Source organism: Cervus canadensis, chromosome 11 (assembly GCF_019320065.1).
Source record: "Cervus canadensis isolate Bull #8, Minnesota chromosome 11, ASM1932006v1, whole genome shotgun sequence".
Lineage (NCBI taxonomy): Eukaryota > Metazoa > Chordata > Mammalia > Artiodactyla > Cervidae > Cervus > Cervus canadensis.
The window spans coordinates 26,000,172-26,022,709 of NC_057396.1; the positions used below are offsets into that span (position 1 = coordinate 26,000,172).

The 22,538-nt window shown below is 41.5% G+C and overlaps 1 protein-coding gene, 1 long non-coding RNA gene and 1 other non-coding gene across 4 annotated transcripts; 1 reads left to right on the top strand and 2 right to left on the bottom strand.

Annotated features, from left to right (window-relative positions):
- Positions 1-1,435: 1,435 nt before the first annotated feature.
- Positions 1,436-22,219, bottom strand: LOC122449707. 2 transcript variants are annotated; one of them, XR_006271995.1, is made up of 3 exons: positions 22,122-22,219; positions 3,500-3,551; positions 1,436-1,570 (listed from the first exon to the last, which is right to left on the bottom strand). It is a non-coding gene; the product is annotated as an uncharacterized LOC122449707 (long non-coding RNA). The 2 variants fall into 2 exon arrangements; XR_006271996.1 differs by lacking the exon at positions 22,122-22,219 and adding an exon at positions 3,882-4,010.
- On the bottom strand, positions 19,373-19,747 carry LOC122449705 (cytochrome c oxidase assembly factor 5-like). Its single transcript, XM_043481621.1, has one exon. The coding sequence runs from the start codon at positions 19,710-19,712 to the stop codon at positions 19,488-19,490; it is 225 nt and encodes a 74-aa protein (XP_043337556.1). The 5' UTR covers positions 19,713-19,747; the 3' UTR covers positions 19,373-19,487.
- Positions 21,685-21,791, top strand: LOC122450724. Its single transcript, XR_006272215.1, has one exon. It is a non-coding gene; the product is annotated as a U6 spliceosomal RNA (small nuclear RNA).
- Positions 22,220-22,538: the final 319 nt, after the last annotated feature.

Below are 22,538 nucleotides of genomic sequence, written 5' to 3' on the forward strand. Positions count from 1 at the left end.
CTGTAACTGAGACAATAGGAAGGAGTGGTCTGATCCTAGGGTTAAAGGTAGACGAGAAGAGAGTGCAGGATCAAAGGTCAAATTCTAAGAACTGCAAGAAGTCTGGAGACCTGTTACACTCTGCGCACAAGCACGCAGTCACTCTGTCATGTCTGACTCTGCGACCCCATGGACTGTAGCCCTCCAGGCTCCTCTGTCCATGGAGTTTTCCAGGCAAAAGTGCTGGAGTGGGTTGCCATTTCCTTCTGTACAGGATCTTCCCAACCCAGGGATCGAACCCACGTCTCCCATGTCTCCCTCACTGGCAAGTCGATTCTTTACCACTGAGCCACATGCCCCTTAATTGGCATTCAAAGACCACTCCCCACGATGTGAGTAGGTACTGAATGACAAGAAGATTCTGTACTCATGGGGAAATGATCAATTAAACTAAACAGATACTTTTTTATTTTTGGTTTTCACTACAATATTTCTCAGGGCTTTTAAAATGCATGAAGCCAGTTTTCTTACACATCATCTGTTAATCTTTCTAGAACTCTGTTCACTGAAAAACTTGGGGACAGTGTTTCTCAAAGTGCAATCTGCAGAATCCCTAAAACTCTCACAGATCCTCCAGGCGATAAACAACACCCAAGCAAACAAAAACTAGAGACAAACCGTTCAAAGCTATTATAAGTAATTTGATGGCCACAATATCCAAAGCCATGACCAGAGGGCTTGTTGTATAGGGTACAGAACAGTGTGGGTGTTGCAGGTTGCAGGGCAGTGGCGTAGGGTGTTAGCCTTGTCCTAGTCACGTGCAGCAGAATCACATATAGATTGCACAGCAGAGTTTGCTGATCACTGGTTTAAGAAGCACTGATGAGCCCAATCTCTGTTGTACACACTGGGTGTTGACACCCAGAGACATAAAGTGACTTGTCCAAGGTCATGAGGGTCAGTAGCAAAGAGCTGACTCTAAAGAGTGCCAACCAGGGAAGCCAGATAGAAGGAACTGGAAAAATTAAAAGTGTTATAGCCACGCTTTCTGGGAAACAAACTCACTCAGAAGAACAATGAAGATAGTGGAGTGCAGTTTATTACACCGGTGGGCCCAAGGCAGAGTCTCCTCTTAGCCAAGGACCCCGACCAGCATTTGTGGAAATCTTTTATACCACATGTGTACGTGTCCAAACCCACCACCCCAAATCCCTTGAGGCTTACAAAGGAAGGGTAAATACAATCACAATAACCCCGACATTCACGTGTTATGTGTTCAAACAGTTAATAATCAATAAGCCCGCGGTTACATTCCAACCAGTTAATAACCGATAAGCCTGTGGTTACATTCCGATAGATACTGTCCGGAGGCAGGGGTGATTAGTGTCTGTTTTCTCTTAGGTGATGAGTAACCTGGATACGATCTTCAAGGTTCCCCTGTCTGGAGGGGGTCTTATCCTTCCATTGTCGTTCCCACAGGCACTAAGCAGAGTTCAGAGTCCACTGGAGAGGCAGCTGAGCACAATCAGCACGGACAGGCCTCAGATTGAGTCCAGGCCCTATGAATTCTTTCTTCACTAGTAACAAGAAACTGCAAATGACCAAGACTTTAATATTTATTCCTCTCAATTTTATCTGGAGAAGCAAAACCTCTATGAAAGAAAATGTAATTTAGAAGAATAACTGAAAAAGAACCCTGCTGTACTAGATTCATTCTTATGTTCATCTCTATACCTTTTTCAAACTGTTTCTTTCCTCTAACATTCCTTCTCTGCTGCTTCTCACCCATTCACACCCTTTCTTTTCTTTTAGGGTGATGTGAGTGATCATATAATTTGTTGTCCAAACTAGAACAGTTTTGAGAGTAAAACTGGCATAGTTGATATTTTCACTGGAAAAACAGGCATACACCAGGACTTTTCCAGGGACACTGAAATGTAGTATTACCCTGTTTTAAACTCTCATGTCCTCAGTTTCCACCTTAATAAAATGAGGGGTTTGGAACAAGTGACTTTTAAGGACCCTCCCAGTCTGCTCTTTCTTTTTTTGGCTGCTTCAGGTCTTAGTTGCAGCATTTGGGATCTAGTTTCCTGACCAGGGGTTGAATCCCAGCCCCCTGCATTTGAAGTTTAGAGTCTTAGCCACTAGACCACCAGGGAAGTTCTGACCCTTCCAGTCTTAACCTTCGAAGAGTCTACTGTTCTGATTTAAAGTGCTTCATCCATGAAATTCAGTCTTACTCAGAAAACCTCAGATGCCACAAGGTCTCAGAACCACTCTTTCCCATCACAGATCTGCTGAATGCTGAGAAGTGGCCAGGGTGCTGAGTTAGTGAAGGCAGTTCAGTCTCTCTGCCCCGCCCCCTCCACTTCCCATGGAGGTCTGATGCCCGCAAGGGAACGAGCTGGTTGGACTCGTCTGCTCAGAAGCGTTTCTGCGTAAAAAGGGCAGATCCACTGCTTGTCCAGGCAAACAGGATATGAGTCTTCCCTGCTAAGTAAGAGACTAAAAGAGAAAGCACACCTGACCAGTCCCTTGGGGGATTCCCCACCCCACCCCACCCAACCCCAGCTTCCCTCAGAAGACTGGAGAAAAGTATCAGCAATGTTCCTGTTTTTTTTCTTCCCAAATGTCCCTGTGTTTACACCCTCTCAGTGTCAGTTGGAGAAGGAAATGGCAACCCACTCCAGTACTCTTGCCTGGAAAATCCCATGGACAGAGGAGCCTGGTAGGCTAGAGTCCATGGGGTCACAAAGAGTCGGACACGACTGAGCAACTAAACTAAACTAAACTAGTGTCAGCATCTGCTGAGTTATAGTAGCAGGAACCAGAGGAAATGGGATTGTCAAAGAAAAACAGCAAAAATGACCATTTAAAACTGTCAAGTGCAAGCTCTTACTCTAAGGATACTAACATTATTCCAACGTTTCTAGAAGGATTCTTAGCATCTTGATCCACAATTTTTTTTAGATCCTTAATAACGGCAAATCATCACACTTTTGAGAGCTAGTTTAATCCTCTGACACATAAATCAAATCCAAAAATCATGAGAAAGTGAGCAACTAAATGCCGCTAATTATAAAATTGGGAGAATGAAGATCTTGTGAAGTGTATGTACTCCCTAAGGATCCTTTCAAAGACAAAAAACTCTGGAACCATTTTGTGCAGAACTATGATAAGGAGATCATCTCTTCTAGAGTTTAACATTGCCCCTATAGTTACTGAGCTGAACATAGACCATAAGGGGGAGGACTTCCCTGGAGGGCCAATGGTTAGAATTCCACCCTTCAAATAGAGGGGCTGCAGGTTTGATCCCTGGTTGGGCACTTAGGATCCCACATGCTACATGCACAAGGCCAAAAAATTAAAAAAAAAAAAATGTTAAGGGGCGCTTTCCTTTTCACAGAATAAGGCCTTTTATGATCTGGCCCCACCAACTATCCAGCCCCACCTCCCCACTTTTCAGGTTCCTTGAAACTTATTCTTGGCCATGGCAAACTAACTATATGTGTGCTCTTACCTTCATGTACATATATCTGTGGGCTTTCCTGGTGGCTCAGGCAGTAAAGAATCTGCAATGCAAGAGACACAAGGTCAATCTCTGGGTAGAGAAGATCCCCTGGAGAAGGAAATGGCAACCCACTCCAGTATTCTTGCTTGGAAAACCCCGTGGACAGAGGAGCCTGGCTATTCCCCGGCTGAGATACAGTCTATGGGGTTGCAAAGAGTTGGACACAGTGAGCGATTAACACATAGACACACACATGTATCTGTACTTGCTATTCTGTCTGCTTTGTCCACCTGATGAATTCTTACTTGCCTTTCAAATTTAATCTCACATTCTTTGAAGCCTTCCCTAACTCCTGGAGCCAGAATTAATAGTTCTTTACACCTTGTAATACCTTTATTATAGCCCTTGCTGCACTGTGCCATCCTTTCTTGTTTACATGTCAGTCTCCACTCTAGTCTGAGTCCCTTGAGGACAGGTCCAGGTCTTTTCACCTCTGTATCCTCAGCACCTACAACTTCTAGGCACATGGTAGAAGCTCAATGTACATTTGCTAAAGGGGTGACTGCATAACAGGAGAGGTTCCTGTGGGCTCCACATCCCAGCAAAGGCACGCGATATGGAGCGCCCCCTGGTGGAACCCAAAGAAGCTCCAGGGTAAAGACCTAAAACAGTTCCAGTTTTAACTTTGCTTATTTTTGTATCTCACTAAAGATCCCAGGTGGCGCTAGTCATGAGGAACCTGACTGCCAATGCGGGAGATGCAAGAGATGCGGTTCGATCCCTGGATTGGGAAGATCCCCTGGAGAAGTAAATAGCAACCCACTCCAGTATTCTTGCCTGGAGAATCCCACGGACAGAGGAATCTGGTGGGCTACAGTCCATGGGGTCTCAAAGAGTCGGACACCACTGAAAGCGACTTAGCACACAAAGATCCCTGGGTCGGGAAGATCTCCTGGAGAAGGAAATGGCAACCCGCTCCGGTATTCCTGCCTGGGAAATCTCTTAGACAGAAGAGCCTGATGGGCTACAGTCCATAGAGTCCCATAGAGTTCACACACCCACACAAAGATCATCTTCATGACTGAAAACTACACACTAATCAACAGTTTTCCACCTTACACTGTTTTCAGCCTAGGAGCTATCATGAAAGGAGGGGAGCAACTATAGTCTATAATATATAGTAGATTCTATTTGAAAATATATAATGTAATAAATTATAATTGTCAGGTTATGTCTCCTACTTTTATTCATTCATTCTACGTCTTAATTATTGAGTGAATGATTCAACCTAGAGTTCTGAAACAGAATTTGGAATGTACTCTTTCACTCATTTATTTAATAAATAATGATTTGATTAAAGAAATTGAGTCTACGCTTAAGGATCACCTGATATATGTCCCACACTGGGCTGAAGAAACATTAGAAGATGCCTTAGCCAGCTTTAAGAAATTCAGATAGTTGATACTAGAACCTTCCATCTGCAAAGCACTGTGCAAAGCATTTGAAGACATTGCATCCTTTAATTCTCAATATTCTTTTTAACAGATGAAGATAATGAGGATGGTGATATGAAGGGATTTGCCTAGCTATCCAGCTCAGTCTCCCTATAAAGTATGTGGAAGAATCAGGGCCCAGTCTGGGAATTCTGTATTTAAATCCAAAACTTTTCCCATGGGTTTCTCACAAAGCCCCACAGAGTCAAAGGCAATTTCTTTTCTAGCTTTTTACTACAGAGAATTTCAAACACATACAACAGTATGCAAAATGGTATAACGACCCCTAGGTACCTATCACCCAGCTCCAATTATAAGCAACCCACGGTCAACTTTGTCGCATTTATACCTTGACCTACCCATCCAATCTTATTTTTAACAAATTGAAGAAATCATACCATTTCACCCCTAAATGTAATTTCAATGCCATTGTCACACATAAAAAGAATGAACATTTGCTAAATATTATATATCTAGTGTTAAAATTTCCAATTATACCATAAATGTTTTAAATGTTTTTATAGTTTATCTTTTTTTTTTTTTTTTTTTTGGCTGTGCCACACAGCTTCTGGGATCTTAATTCCCCATCCAAGAATCGAACCTGCCCCTCAAATGGAAGTGCAGAGTCTTAACCACTAGACCACCAGGGGAGTCCCTTCAGTTTACATATTTGAATTAGGATCCAAATAATGTGCAAAATTTGCAATTGATCTATATATTTCCTAAGTCTCTTTTAATCTATATGTTCCTCTTTATCCCTTTTTCTATTTCCTTGCAAGTTACATTTAAAGAAACTGGGTCACTTGTCTCTGGATTTTTCCACAGTCTGAATTTTTGGCTTGCGTTGCTATGATGTTGTATAATATATTCCTCTGTATTTCCTATAAATTGCTATCGGATTTAGAGCAATGATTCTCAACCTTTAGTGGGCATCAGAGTCTCTTCTGAATGGTTTGTCAAAACAGATTGCTGAACCTCACCTTGAGAGTTTCTGTTTCTGGTCTGAGGCAAGTCATGAAATTTCACATTTCTAACAGGTTGTCAGCTGATGCTGACCGCACCTAAGAGTCACACTGTAGACTTGACCAAGCCTCAGTCAGATTCAGAGTTGACTCTACCTCATAGGTGACATGGTGTTCTTCCTGTCCTTTTTTGGTGATGTTAGCAGTCTGTGAGACTCAGTGTCTAGAACCACCCCTTCATTAGGTATTACAAAACAATGAGTTCTAATTCTAACGTTCCTGCTTCATTTACTAGCCTGGCTACTTCTAGGAAGAGAATTTCCCTCCTCTACAAAATGACTACCCACTGGGCTAATTCGTACAGGAAAAAGACCAGTTTTGAGTACAACAGCTAGTTCACTAGTATCATCCAATGGTTACCATTTAGAGATTTTTGTGTATGTGTTTGTTGGTAGGTCATTATAAACTCATGGTGTTAAACGTATTCAATGCATTGCAAACATCATTCCCAGGTGGCACTAGTGGTAAAGAACCCACCAGCCAGTTCAGGAGACATGAGAGACAGGGGTTCGATCCCTGGGTCAAGAAGATCCCCTGGAGGCAGGCATAGCAACCCGCTCCAGTATTCTTGCCTGGAAAATCCTATGGACAGAGGAGACTGGCGGCTACAGTCCATGGGGTCACAAAGAGTCAGAAATGACCAAAGCGATTTAGCATGCACGCACAAACATCAACAACCTCAGCTATGCAGATGATACCATTCCAATGGCAGAAAGTGAAGAAGAACTAAAGAACCTCTTGATGAGGGTGAAAGAGGAGAGTGAAAAGATACACAGGTAGAACCCATAGCTGCCTATCATGGTAACTGGCAAGCTACAGCTGCAGCCTGGAATTCTTGCCCTTGTGTTCCTGCAACAGTGTGTGTGTGTGTGTGTGTGTGTGTGTGTGCAAAGTTGCTTCAGTCATGTCCAACTCTTTGCAACCTATGGACTGTAACCCGCCAGGCTCCTCTGTCCATGGGATTCCATACAAGAATCCTGGACTGGGTTGCCATGCCCTCTTCCAGGGGATCTTTCCAACCCAGGGATCGAACCCATCTCTTATATCTCTTGCATTGACAGCCAGGTTCTTTACCACTAATGCCACCTGAGAAGCCTACAAAGGAATATAGGAGAGGGAAAAGTCTTCCTTGAAGCACAAGCTGGAATCAGGATTGCAGGGAGAAATATCAATAACCTCAGATATGCAGATGATACGACTCTAATGGCAGAAAGTGAACAGGAATTAAAGAGCCTCTTGATGAAAATGAAAGCAGAGAGTGAAAAAGCTGGCTTACAGCTCAACACTCATAAACTATGATCATGGCATCTGGTCCCATCACTTCATGACAAATAGATGGGGAAACAATGGAAATAGTGATGGACTTTATTTCCTTGGGCTCCAAAATCACTGTGGATGGTGACTGCAGTTATGAAATTAATATGCTTACTCTTCAGAAGAAAAACTATGACAAACCTCAGTTCAGTTCAGTAGCTCAGTCGTGTCTGACTCTGCAACCCCATGGACTGCAGGACACTAGGCCTCCCTGTTCATCACCAACTCCCAGAGTTTACTCAAATTCATGTCCATTGAGTTGGTGATGCCATCCAACCATCTCATCCTCTGTCGTCCCCTTCTCCTCCCACCTTCAATCTTTCCCAGCATCAGGGTCTTTTCCAATGAGTCAGTTCTCACATCAGGTGATCAAAGTATTGGAGTTTCAACTTCAGCATCAGTCCTTCTGATGAATATTCAGGACTGATCTCCTTTAGGATGGACTGGATGGATCTCCTTGCAGTCCAAGGGCCTCTCAAGAGTCTTCTCCAACACCACAGTTCAAAAGCATCAGTTCTTCAGTGCTCAGCTTTCTTTATAGTCCAACTCTCACATCCATACATGATCACTGGAAAAACCATAGCCTTGACTAGACGGAACTTTGTTGGCAAAGCAATGTCTCTGCTTTTTAATATGCTCTCTAGGTTGGTCATAACTTTCCTTCCAAGGAGCAAGCGTCTTTAAATTTCATGGCTGCAGTCACTATCTGCAGTGATTCTGGAGCCCAAGAAAATAAAGTCTGTCACTGTTTCCACTGTTTCCCCAACTATTAGCCATGAAGTGATGGGACCAGATGCCATGATCTTAGTTTTCTGAATGTTGAGTTTTAAGCCAACTTTTTCACTCTCCTCTTTTGCTTTCATCAAGAGGCTCTTTAGTTCTTCTTCACTTTCTGCCATAAGGATGATGTCATCTACATATCTGAGGTTATTAATATTTCTCCCGGCAAACTTGATTCCAGCTTGTTCTTCATCCAGCCCAGCATTTCTCATGATGTACTCTGCATATAAGTTAAATAAGAGTGGCAACAATATACATCCTTGATGTACTCCTTTCCTGATTTGGAACCAGTCTGTTGTTCCATGTCCAGTTCTAACTGTTGCTTCTTGACCTGCATACAGATTTCTCAGGAGGCAGGTCAGGTGGTCTGGTATTCCCATCTCTTTCAGAATTTTCCACAGTTTGTTGTGATCTACACTGTCAAAGGCTTTGGCATAGTCAATAAAGCAGAAGTAGATGTTTTTCTGGGACTCTCTTGCTTTTTTGATGATCCAGCAGATGTTGGCAATTTGATCTCTGGTTCCTCTGTCTTTTCTCAATCCAACTTGAACATCTGGAAGTTCACATACTGTTGAAGCCTTGCTTGGAGAATTTTGAGCATTACTTTGCTAGCGTGTGAGATGAGTGCAATTGTGTGGTAGTTTGAGCATTCTTTGGCGTTGCCTTTCTTAGGGATTGGAATGAAAACTGACCTTTTCCAGTCCTGTGGCCACTGCTGAGTTTTCCAAATTTGCTGGCATATTGAGTGCAGCACTTTCACAGCATCATCTTTTAGGATTTGAAATAGCTCAACTGGAATTCTATCACCTCCATTAGCTTTGTTCATAGTAATGCTTTCTAAGGCCCACTTGACTTCACATTCCAGGATGTCTGGCTGTAGGTGAGTGAGCACACTGTCATGACTATCTGGGTCATGAAGATCTTTTTTGTACAGTCCTTCTGTGTATTCTTGCCACCTCTTCTTAACATCTTCTGTTTCTGTTAGGTCCATACCATTTCTGTCCTTTATTGTGCCCATCTTTGCATGAAGTGTTCCCTTGGTATCTCTAATTTTCTTGAAGAGCTCTCTAGTCTTTCCCAATCTATTGTTTTCCTGTATTTCTTTCCATTGCTCACTAAGGAAGGCTTTCTTATCTCTCCTTGTTCTTTGGAACTGAAGAGATCTCTAGTCTTTCCCAATCTATTGTTTTCCTGTATTTCTTTCCATTGATCACTAAGGAAGGCTTTCTTATCTCTCCTTGTTCTTTGGAACTCTGCATTCAGATGGGTTTATCTTTCCTTTTTCCTTTGCCTTTCGCTTCTCTTTTTTTCATAGCTGTTTGTTAGGCCTCCTCAGACAACCATTTTGCCTTTTGCATTTCTTTTTCTTGTGGATGGTCTTGATCTTTGCCTACTGCACAATGTCATGAACCTCCATCCATAGTTCTTCAGGCACTCTGTCTATCAGATCTAATCCCTTGAATCTATTTGTCACTTTCACTGTATAGTCATAAGGGATTTTATTTAGGTCATACCTGAATGGTCTAGTGGTTTTTCCCTACTTTCTTCAATTTAAGTCTGAATTTGGCAATAAGGAGTTCATGGTCTAAGCCACAGTCAGCTCCCAGTCTTGTTTTGCTGACTGTATAAACAGTCCATCTTTGGCTGCAAAGAATATAATCAATCTGATTTGGGTACTGACCATCTGGCAATGTCCATGTGTAGAATCTTCTCTTATATTTAATAGGGTGTTTGCTATGACCTGAGTCAAATTCACCCATTCCAGTCCATTTTAGTTCGCTGATTCCTAGAATGTGGACATTCACTCTTGCCATTTCCTGTTTGACCACTTCCAATTTGGCTTGATTCATGGACCTAACATTCCACGTTCCTATGCAATATTGCTCTTTACAGCATCAGACCTTGCTTCCAGCACCAGTCACATCCACAAATGGGTATTGTTTTTGCTTTGGCTCCATCCCTTCATTCTTTCTGGAGTTATTTCTCCACTGATCTCCAGTAGCATATTGGGCACCTACCAACCTGGGGAGTTCCTCTTTCAGTATCCTATCATTTTGCCTATCATACTGTTCATTATGTCTACTACTGTGGGCAGGAATCCCTTAGAAGAAATGGAGTAGCCATCATGGTCAACAAAAGAGTCTGAAATGCAGTACTTGGATGCAATCTCAAAAATGACGGAATGATCTCTGTTCATTTCCAAGGCAAACCATTCAATATCATGGTACTCCAAGTCTATGCCCCAACCAGTAATGCTGAAGAAGCTGAAGTTGAACGGTTCTATGAAGACCTACAAGACCTTTTAGAACTAACATCCAAAAAAGACATCCTTTTCATTATAGGGGACTGGAATGCAAAAGTAGGAAGTCAAGAAACACCTGGAGTAACAGGCAAATTTGGCCTTGGAGTACGGAATGAAGCAGGACAAAGGCTAATAGAGTTTTGCCAAAAGAACACACTGGTCATAGCAAACACCCTCTTCCAACAACACTAGAGAATACTCTACACATGGACATCACCAGATGGTCAACACTGAAATCAGACTGATTATATTCTTTGCAGCCAAAGATGGAGAAGCCCTATATAGTCAGCAAAAACAAGACCGGAATCTGACTGTGGCTCAGAACATGAACTCCTTATTGCCAAATTCAGACTTAAATTGAAGAAAGTGGGGAAAACCACTAGACCATTCAGGTATGACCAAAATCAAATCCCTTATGACTATACAGTGGAAGTGAGAAATAGATTTAAGGGACTAGATCTGATAGACAGAGTGCCTGATGAACTATGGACTGAGGTTCATGACATTGTACAGGAGACAGGGATCAAGACCATCCCTATGGAAAAGAAATGCAAAAAGGCAAAATGGTTGTCTGAGGAGGCCTTACAAATAGCTGTGAAAAGAAGAGAAGCAAAAAGAAAAGGAGAAAAGGAAAGATATTCCCATTTGAATGCAGAGTTCCAAAGAATAGCAAGGAGAGATAAGAAAGCCTTCCTTAGTGATCATTGCAAAGAAATAGAGGGAAACAGAATGGGAAAGACTAGAGATCTCTTCAAGAAAATTAGAGATACCAAGGGAACATTTCATGCAAAGATGGGTTTGATAAAGGACAGAAATGGCATGGACCCAACAGAAGCAGAAGATATTAAGAAGAGGTGGCAAGAATACACAGAAGGACTGTACAAAAAAGGTCTTCATGACCCAGATAATCACAACAGTGTGATCACTCACCTGGAGCCAGACATCCTGGGATGTGAAGTCAGGTGGGCCTTAAAAAGCATCACTACAAACAAAGCTAGTGGAGGTGATAGAATTCCAGTTGAGCTATTTCAAATCCTGAAAGATGATGCTGTGAAAGTGCTGCACTCAATATGCCAGCAAATTTGGAAAACTCAGCAGTGGCCACAGGACTGGAAAAGGTCAGTTTTCATTCCAATCCCTAAGAAAGGCAATCCCAAAGAATGCTCAAACTACCACACAATTGCACTCATCTCACATGCTAGTAAAGTAATGCTCAAAATTCTCCAAGCCAGGCTTCAGCAATACGTGAACTGTGAACTTCCAGATGTTCAAGCTGGTTTTAGAAAAGACAGAGGAACCAGAGATCAAATTGCCAACATCTGCTGGATCACTGAAAAAGCAAGAGAGTTCCAGAAAAACATCTATTTCTGCTTTATTGACTATGCCAAAGCCTTTGACTGTGTGGATCACAATAAACTGTGGAAAATTCTGAAAGAGATGGGAATACCAGACCACCTGACCTGCCTCTTGAGAATCCTATATGCAGGCCAGGAAGCAACAGTTAGAACTGGACATGGAACAACAGACTGGTTCCAAATAGGAAAAGGAGTAGGTCAAGGCTGTATATTGTCACCCTGCTTATTTAACTTTCATATGCAGAGTACATCATGAGAAATGCTGGGCTAGAAGAAGCACAAGCTGGAATCAAGATTGCTGGGAGAAATATCAATAACCTCAGATATGCAGATGACACCACCCTTATGGCAGAAAGTGAAGAGGAACTAAAAAGAGGAGAGTGAAGAAGTTGGCTTAAAGCTCAACATTCAGAAAACTAAGATCATGGCATCTGGTCCCATCACTTCATGGGAAATAGATGCGGAAACAGAGGAAGCAGTGTTTTATTTTGGGGGGGCTCCAAAATCACTGCAGATGGTGATTGCAGCCATGAAATTAAAAGACGCTTACTCCTTGGAAGGAAAGTTATGACCAACCTAGAGAGCATATTAAAAAGCAGAGACATTGCTTTGCCAACAAAGGTCCGTCTAGTCAAGGCTATGGTTTTTCCAGTGGTCATGTATGGATGTGAGAGTTGGACTGTGAAGAAAGCTGAATACTGAAAAATTGATGCTTTTGAACTGTGGTGTTGGAGAAGACTCTTGAGAGTCCCTTGGACTGCAAGGAGATCCAACAAGTCCATCCTAAAAGAAATCAATCCTGAATATTCATTGGAAGGACTGATGTTGAAGCTGAAACTCCAATACTTTGGCTACCTCATGCGAAGATTTGACTCATTGGAAAAGACCCTGATGCTGGGAGGGATTGGGGGCGGGAGGAGAAGGGGATGACAGAGGATGAGATGGCTAGATGGCATCACCGACTCAATGGACATGAGTTTGAGTAAACTCCAGGAGTTTGTGATGGACAGGGAGGCCTGGCGTGCTGCGATTCATGGGGTCACAAAGAGTCGGACATGACTGAGTGACTGAACTCACTAACTGAACTGACTTGCTATGAACAATGTGTCTCTTCGCAAAACTCTGTTAGCCTTTGCCCTGCTTCATTCTGTACTCCAAAGCCAACTTTGCCTGTTACTCCAGGTATTTCTTGACTTCCTACTTTTGCATTCCAATCCTCTATAATGAAAAGGACATCTTTTTTGGGTGTTAGTTCTAGAAGGTCTTGTAGGTCTTCATAGAACCGTTCAGCTTCTTCAGTATTATTGATCGGGGCATAGACTTGGATTACTGTGATATTGAATGGTTTGCCTTGGAAATGAACAAACTTAGACAGTGTATTAAAAAGAAGAGACATTACTTTGCCAACAAAGGTCTCTATAGTCAAAGCTATGGTTTTTCTAGTATTCATATGGGAATGTGAGAGCTGGACAGTAAAAAAGGCCGAGCGCCAAAGAACTGACACTTTCAAACTGTGGTGCTGGAAAAGACTCTTTAGAGTCACCTGGACAGCTAGGAGATCAAACCAGTCAGTCCTGAAAGAAATCAACCCTGAATATTCATGGAAAGGACTGATTCTAAGGCTGAAACTCCAATACTTTGGCCACCTGATGTGAAGAACTGACTCATTGGAAAAGACCCTGATGCTGGGAAAGATTGAAGGCAGGAGGAGAAGGGGACAACAGAGGACAAGATGGTTGGGTGGCATCATCAGTTCAATGGACATGAATTTGAGCAAACTCTGGGAGATGATAAAGGACAGGGAAGGTTAGCATGCTGCAGTCCATGGGGTCGCAGAGTCAGACAGGACTGAGCCCCTGAACAACAAGAACAACAGCAACAGAAAGTCTTCCTTGATACTCTTAGGTTCCCTGGCTAGGTCTGAAAATTAAACTAACAAGGATTCATAGAAGAAAACCTACATATTGATTTAATGCAACTTTTGCACTACGTGGGAGATTTCATAAGGAAACGAAGACTCAAAGAAGTAGACTTGAGTACTTTTTGCTGAGTTTGGTGAAGAGTGGCCCTTTGTGGGGACTCCGCTATTGGTTCAGTGGTTAAGAGACCACCTTGTAGTGCCTAGGCGTGGGTTCAACCTCTGATTGGAAATCTCAGCTCCCACATGCTACAGAGCAACAATGCCTACACCCCATAATGAGAGAGTTCACACACCTCAGTGAGAGATCTCTCATACCACAACTAATACTTGAGGCAGCTAACTAAGTAAAAATTTTAATACAGGAAAGAGTGGACCATTGTGGGGCAATAATATTTTGAGGAGTATAAGGTCATTGTACATTACACTGGGGGAAACTTTCTGGATCTTTGGAGATAAGAACTTTCCTTTCCTCTAGGCAGTGGGAAGGCACCCAGAAAGAGCCCGCCAGTGTTCTACCTTAATGTCTAGGTTTCTGAGATAGAATTCTGTTTTACGTCATTTTTAGTCACCTCTTTAAAGTGTTCAGAAAATCAGGAGCTCATAAATGCATTCTGCCGCATTGATGCTTTAGTAAATTGGGAACATTGACATAACTACCAGGCCACCTAAACCTGTTACACAGGGTAGCAGCTCTGATTTGATTCAAGTTATTACCGTGTACATTTGCACCACATAGCCATTTTGCTGGGTTGGATATGTGCACTTTCTACCCTGGAATGAGATTTATAAACTTTTCTTCTTGGTTTTGCATCATGCTCTAAGGGATGTTTTTGGGTTGGCTGAACACCCTACAACAGAGGAGAAAGCCTTTTGGTTTGGCAGATGCCTCAGAAGGAAAAGGGCTAAAAATTGATGACAGATACCTGGTGGGAGGGTCAGAAGATAACCTTGCTGAAGTGTTGTTATCCTTTTGTTTACCCAAGACTAATCTTGGGCTTCTCCATTCATCGACTTTGTTGACCCTCTTCTTACTCCCCCTGAAGGTTTAAGTTCAACCACAGTCTGTCAACTCTTCAGTTTCAGTAAAATCTTTTGTTTCTGGTTCATTATAACAAGAAATTGTTCTCTCAAATTAAAAAAAAAAAAGTATTAGTTTCTACTGAACAGCAAAGTGAATCAGTTATACATGTATGTATATCTACTCTTTTTTAGATTCTTTTCCATGAAATGTTTTTAATTGATTTAATACACCAAATGAATCAAGGGTATTCATTTTATCTGTAAGCCATTCTGCTCTGTGATCTCTGGGATTGTTTGTATATAGCATCTTAGGACTTCCTAGGTGGCGCTCATGGTAAGGAATCTGCCTGCCAATGCAGGAGACACAGGAGATACAGGTTTGATGCCTGGATCCGGAAGATCTCCTGGAGGAGGAAATGGCAACCCACTCCAGTATTCTTGCCTGGAGAATCCCATGGACAGAGGAGCCTGGCCAGCTACAGTCCAAGGAGTTGCAGTCGGACACAACTGAGAGACAGAGCATGCACATATCAGGAGGCCATGATAACATGAGGGTAATTTCTTACATGACAGTCTTTTTGACACATATGACAAGATGTTCCAGCCTCATCTTGTCTATTTCTTGCCCAAATCTGAAATCATCCACAAATCTTCAAGTATCTTTGATTACTTCTAGTGGGAAATCATTTTTTAGGCCTACGTACCTAGGCATTAGGTATACTTAATGCTACTAGATTGGTAAATTGTTTTGAATTAGGTACTGTTTTATGTTATATAGGCTTCTCAGTCCTTCCATTAAAATGAATAATTTAAAGTTAAATATGCAAGCTCAGATCTGAATCTACTTTTTATACCATCAACTCTCAACTGGTTCAATTTCACAAATAAATGGGGTAAAACACGACAGACTTAGCACACATGTGGTACTTATCCCCTTTGACTTCTGAAACCCTGCTAAAATGGCACATACCCATAAAAGACAAGGTGAATATGAAGATAATAGCAGATAGGAAGTGGAACAAAGTTTAGAAGCTGAAAAACCAGTAAATGGGTGGCAAATCACTTATCATGCCCCCCCAAAATTAAATTTCTTCCAGAGTATTGAAGAAATAAAATACTACTTAAGTCATTCATCGAGGCCAGCATAACCCCCACCATACAAAAATCAAAGACACTATAACAAAGAAATTTCAAGCCTAATTCACTAATGAAAATGAAGAAAAAATTTTTTAAAAAAAGAAAATAAAGAAAAAATCCTAAACAAAATATTAGCAAATTGAATCCAACCAAGTTTAAAAAAAGAAGAAGAGAGAGAAAGAGGGAGGGAAGGAGGAAGGAAGGAAGGAAGGAACCACTACAAAATAGGATTTATCTAGTCATATGGGCAGACCATTCTAAATGGCTATTCTCTTGCTCTCTGTGCATCTGTTGGACCAGTCCCTGCTTCAGTGTCACGACTATCCAATCCTCTTAATTGTAGGGCTTAATTAGTCCCTAGTAACTGAACTCACCTCGTGTCAGTTTCCCTATAAACAGTGGCCTCCTTCTCCCACCACCCCCCTCACCCCTGCAAGCAGTAAAACCTGCTGTGTTCTTCTCACCATTTGCTGCACATGGTGGGATGTGGCTCCAAGTCTGTTTTCATAAGACCCCCTGTCCAATAAACCACTGATGTCACTGTCTCCAGGCTGTTTCTTTGGTCTCAAGGCCAGGCAACTACAAGGTTTGCCAGCCTGTGGGGTGCAGCCCAACATCAGTTATATAACAATGGTTTAATATTAGAAAACCTACAAATGTAATTCACCACATAAACAGATTAAGAGAAAAACCACATGAGCATCTCAATAGAAGCAGAAAAGGCATGAATAAAATCCCATGCCTGTGCAGGATAAAAACTCTTCGTAAATTGGAAGAAGATAGGAATTCCTTAATCTGATAAACAGTAACTACTAAAATCCTTCAGCAAGTATCATCCTAACAGCAGATTCACTTCCAAATTAAGCACTGAAAAGAATGCTCAGTGTCCCTATTTTTATTCCATGTTGTATCAGAGACCCTACCCAGCACAGTACAACAAGGAAGACAAATTAGAAGCTTACAGAGCAAAAGAAAAAAAAAAAGAACTAAAGCTGTAATTGTTTGCAGATGACACAATTTTCCACAATACCAAAACAAAATATAAACAAATGATTAGGAACAACAGAATTTAGCAATGAAACAGGTGTAAGATTAATATACATACTATTAGGAAACACTTCTATACCCCAACAATTAACTAAAAACAGCTTAAAAAAGACTTTAGAGTATAATCTCTAAAAATATTGAATTGAATACTACATAGTACACCTGAAACTATTATTTTAAATCAACTATACTTCCATTTAAAAAAAGATACCACCTACCACAGTCTCAGGGTATATTCAACAAAAATCTAACTCCACAAAAATATGACCTAGATAGAGGAAATTATAAAACATTCTTAAGAGGCATTTTGGGGCTTCCCTGGTGGCTCAGCAGTAAAGAATATGCCTGCAACACAAGAGACACAGGTTTGATCCCTAGGTTGGGAAGAATCCCTAGAGAAGGAAATGTATTCACTCATGCACTTCAGTATTCTTGCCTGGGAAATCCCATGGACAAGTGAGACTGGTGGGCTATGGTCTATGGGGTCGTAAGAGTTGGACATGCCTTAGCGACTAAACCACCACCACCAAGAGACATTTCAAAATAAATAAATGGAAAGCTATAGCATGTTCATGTATTCAAAGACTTAATATTATAAAAATACCAATTCTCCCCAAATTGATCTATAAATTTATTTCATTTTCTAACAAAATTCTGGAAGGGTTTTTCATGAAACTATTAATGACTCCAAATTTATATGAAAAAGTAAAAGGCCCAGAATAGGACACTTCTGAAAAGAACAGGGATATCACCTCACATCCATCAGGATGGCTATCATCAGAAAGACCACAAGTGACAAATGGTTGGAAAGGATGTGGAGAAAAAAGAACTCTTGTACACTGTTGGTGGGAATATATATTGGTGTAGCCACTGTGGGGAAAAGTATGGAGGTTTCTCAAAAAACTAAAAATAAAACTACAGTATAATCCAGAAATTCCACTCCTGGGTATATACTGAAGAAAATGAAAACATTAATTTGAAAAGATACATGCACCCCAGTGTTCATAGCAGCATTATTTACAATAGCCAAGATAAGGAAGCAACTTAAGTGTCCATCAATGGATGAATGGATAAAAGAGATGCAGCATATGTATGCAATGGAGTACTACTCAGGCATAAAAAAGGATAAAATTTTGCCATTTGTAACAACATGGATGGACATGGAGGGTATTATGCTCAGTGAAAAAGTCAGAGAGAGATGAATAATGTATGTTATCACTTATATGTAGAATCTAAAAAAAAACAAACTAGTCAATATAACAAACAAGAAACAGGCTCACAGATATAGAAAACAAACTAGTGGCTACTAGTGAGGAAGGGGCAAGGTAGAGAGGTATGATATGGATAGGGGATAAAGAAGTACAAACTGCTTATGGCTGATTCATATCAATGTATGACAAAACCCACTGAAATGTTGTGAAGTAATTACCCTCCAACTAATAAATAAATAAATAAATAAATAAATTAAAAAAAAAAAAAGAAGTACAAACTGCTACGTATAAAGTAAATAAGCCATAAGGATATACCATAGAACATAGGGCATATAGCCAATATTTTATAATAACTGTAAATGGAATATAACCTTTAAAAATTGTGAATCACTATGTTGCACACATAAAATTCATGTAATATTGTTAGTCAACTCTACCTCAATTTTTAAAAAGAGAGAAAACAATAACGATGAAGTGGTATTGATGTAGGGATGGAAAAATTAACTGGTGAAACAATCATAGCCCATTAGTTAGACCTTTACACATATGAAACTTTGGTATATAATACAGGTAACATGTTAAAAAAGTGGGGAAAGGACAGACTATTAAAAATGTGGAGCTTGGGCTTCCCTGGTGGTCCAGTGGTTAAGAATCTGCCTTTCAATGCAAGGGACACCAGTTCAATCCCTGGTCTGGGAAGATCTCACATAACGCAGGGCAACTAAGCCCATGCATGGCAACTACTGAGCCTATGGGCCCTAGAGCCTGTGCTCTGCAATTAGAGGAGCCACCACATTGAGAAGCCTGAGCACCGCAACTAGAGGGTAGCCCCCACTCATCACAACTAGAGAAAGCCTGCAGGCAGCAATGCTGCATGCTGCAACCCAGCGCAGCCAAAATCAATCAATCATTTTTTTTTTCACCAAGCAGTCAAACACAATTTATTTTGGAACTAAATAGTACAATCGGAATAAAAGAAAGTTTTAGCCTACACCTTCCAGATGGATATTTTCTCATCAGGCTGCATGCTGATTCTCACAGTCCCACCCCTGGCCTCCACAGTATTGACAAAGGATGCACAGATTGTGTCATCTGGTTGAGAAGTCAGTGGAAACTAACAATCTTTCCATTCCCTGTGCTTCAGAACAATTCTTAAAACACATCTACTATGTTCTCAGCTCACAACCATTCAATTAAATTTTTATTCTAAGAATAACTTAGGGCAAGAGAATCATTTATACCTACTGAAAACCAGAACTCATCCATTTTCTTGTTTCATGGAGGAAAAAACTGGTCCACCTGAACAGATGTAACAAGAAGTATGTTTCTTATTTTGGCTTCTCTGGTTTAATGACCAGAGTCCTTTGTTGTTTTCATCTTGGTTTCAACATAGTATCAATATCGTTTTCTTCCCCTGAATCTTGACCTGGCATCCAGCATTGATCTCTTACACTCAAAAAATGAGGATTTCAAAGCTTTGCACTTTGCTGCCTTCAGACACTGCGGAGGGGATTTTCCTTCTTTGAGCACGCAATCAGATTGCAGCAGACACACGCCCAGATCCTCCTTCACGCCCGCGCTCGCGCAGCCCTCCGGCTTGTCCTCGTAATACCGGGGCATGACTGCGTCTCCAGCTGGCTGCGGCCTCCACCCTCTCCTTCCGAGACGGCCCAGACTCCTCGGGATGCCCAATAAATAAATTTTTTTAAATATGGAGCTTGGGACTTCCCTGGTGGTCCAGTGCTAAGACTTGGTAATTCTAATACAGAGGACTGGGGTTCAATCAGAGAAGTCAGAATATTCAGAAATAAAGGAAAATAGTCAAGCAAAACAATGATAGTTTAGCTACTAAACAAGGTCAAGGACCTTTAGTTCCTCTTCAAGGGCTATAGATAATATTCTGTACCATATCCTTTGAGCTGTTTTGCAGATACTGAAACCACCACCAGGTGGAAAGAGTTAACCGTATGTTACCCACAGCACACAGGCCCCAGACTGGTTGAAACCAGAAGGTTGATGATGTTGACTCCCAGTAACCTCACTACCAGCAAAACAGAAGAATGTCCACAACCTGATCACATACCCCACAATCTCCCTCCCTCACCTTGTCTTTTAAAACCTTTCCCTGAAAGCCACCAGGGGGTTCAGGTCTTTTAAGCATCAGCTGCCTGACTTCTTGCTTGACCCTGAGCAGTGAACACTGTACTGTACTTCCCCACAAGCCAGTGTCAGCAGGCTGGCTCTACTCAGCATGGGCGAGCAGACACAAGTTTGATTCAGTAACACTAAGACCTTTGTTACACCAGCTGCCTACCTATTCCTTCAGCAAAGTGTTGGACAGGGAAACACTATTTTACAGGACACAGTATTTTACAGTGGTCTAGAAGAGAGAAGACAAGTAAAAGGCATTTATAATGAGTGCTGTGTTGAGGAGTATTGCCTAACCTAATTTTTTGTTTGGGGTTCAAGGCACGCTACCCAGAGGCTGATGCATCTTGTTGAAATCTGAAGCCTGAGTATGAGCTGACCTAGATGAGGGTGAATTTTCTAGGCAGAAAACCCAAGAATAAGTAGAGGCTTGGAAGTAAGAAAAATAAAAAGCATGAAGTGGTTAGGCATCCATTAATAATTTAGTACAGCAAAGGCATGAAAAAGGAGGAGAAAGAAACAGAAGGCTAGATAAAGCTGGAAAGAGAATCAGGGACAAAATTCCTTCCCCACTTCCACCACCATCCCTGGCTTTATAATTATCCTGAGAATGATGAGTGTTTCAAACTTCAAGAAGCAGTGTGACAAAATCACACTTTTTAGTATATTTTAACTTCACTCTCACTGTCTTACAGAGAATGGATTGGTCGGATCAAGCGTGGAGGCAGAAAGACCACCATTGCAATAACTGAGTGAGACTCAAAAGATTAATCCAATCCTCCTCCTCCTGTTCCCCAGCCTGAAGGGTTCTCTAGACTGGCAATGAAAGGGGGCCACTGCATGACTTCAAAAACACAGACAATAAAAGTGAAAAATAGGTAAATTGGACTATATCAAAATTTAAAGCTGTGCATCCAGTTTCACAACAGCACGAAAAGGCAGCCTATGGAATGGGAGAAAATATCTGCAAATCCTATGTCTGATAAGGGCTAGAATATATAAACAACTACAGCTTTTTTTAAAAGCCCAATTAAAAATTGAGCAAACAGATTTGCCTGGTGGTCCATTGGTTAAGAATTGCCTGGCAATGCAGGGAACACAATTTCAATCCCTGGTCTGGGAAGATCCCACATGTCGCAGAGCAACTAAGCCCATGCACCACAACTATTGAACTTGTGCTCTGGAGCCCCGGAGCCACAACTACTGAGCCCATGTGTCACAACTTCTGAGCCCATGTGTCACAACTACTGAAGCCTGCATGCCCTAGAGCCGGGGCTCTGCAGCAAGAGAATCCACAGCAATGAGAAGCCGGAGCACCAAAACTACACAGTGGCCCCCACTTGCCACAGCTAGAGAAAAGTCTGCACAGCAGCAAAGACCCAGCACAGCCAAAAATAAATAAATAAAATGTATAATAAAATAGCTTTTAAAAAATGAGCAAAGGGTGCTCGCTTCGGCAGCACATATACTAGAATTGGAACGATACAGAGAAGATTAGCATGGCCCTTGCGCAAGGATGACACGCAAATTCGTGAAGCGTTCCATATTTTTAAAAAAAAGAAAAAAAAAAAAAAAAAAAAATGAGCAAAGGACTTGAATGGACATTTCTCCCAAGAAGATATAAAGTGTCCAACAAGCCGGTGAAAAGATACTCAACATCACTAATTATCAAGGAAAGGTAAATCAAAACTACAATGAGATACCACTTCATACCCTATCACCTTAATGGTCTGGGAGCAAGTGACAAGCATGAAGACAGAACATGAAATCTGGTGCAATGGGTCAGGGGACCTGCAGCCTCTGTTGGACAGAGGTGCAGAGCCCACTCTGAGTCCAGCTTTTATTCCTAAGTGCAGACTACAAGAATTGCTTTAATCTTACCTTTCTCAAGACATACGCTGTTTTAATAATGTACTCCTAAATGTCATGGATGACACTGACATGGTCCAGATCCCCTTGGTTTTTACCTGAGGCTGTTCCCTTCCGGGCTAGTCTCGGGAGCAAGCAGCAAGTGCGTAGGCAGCGTTCATGCCTGGCGCTGATCCGGTGTTCCAAAGTCCATGCTTTCATGATCCCGGTCATGTTCCCTTCTGGATCTGGCCTTGGGGTTTGTAACAAGGCTATTATTCTAAGGAAAACATGAAAGATAATCATAAGCATAGTTTCTTAATATATGCTGTTTTTCCAGATTCTACTTCTATGGAATTTCTCAAGGCTGGGAAAGTACATTATTAGAAATTCCCACTACAATAGACATTAGGATGACTATTATCAAAAGAACAGAAAGCAAGTGCTGAT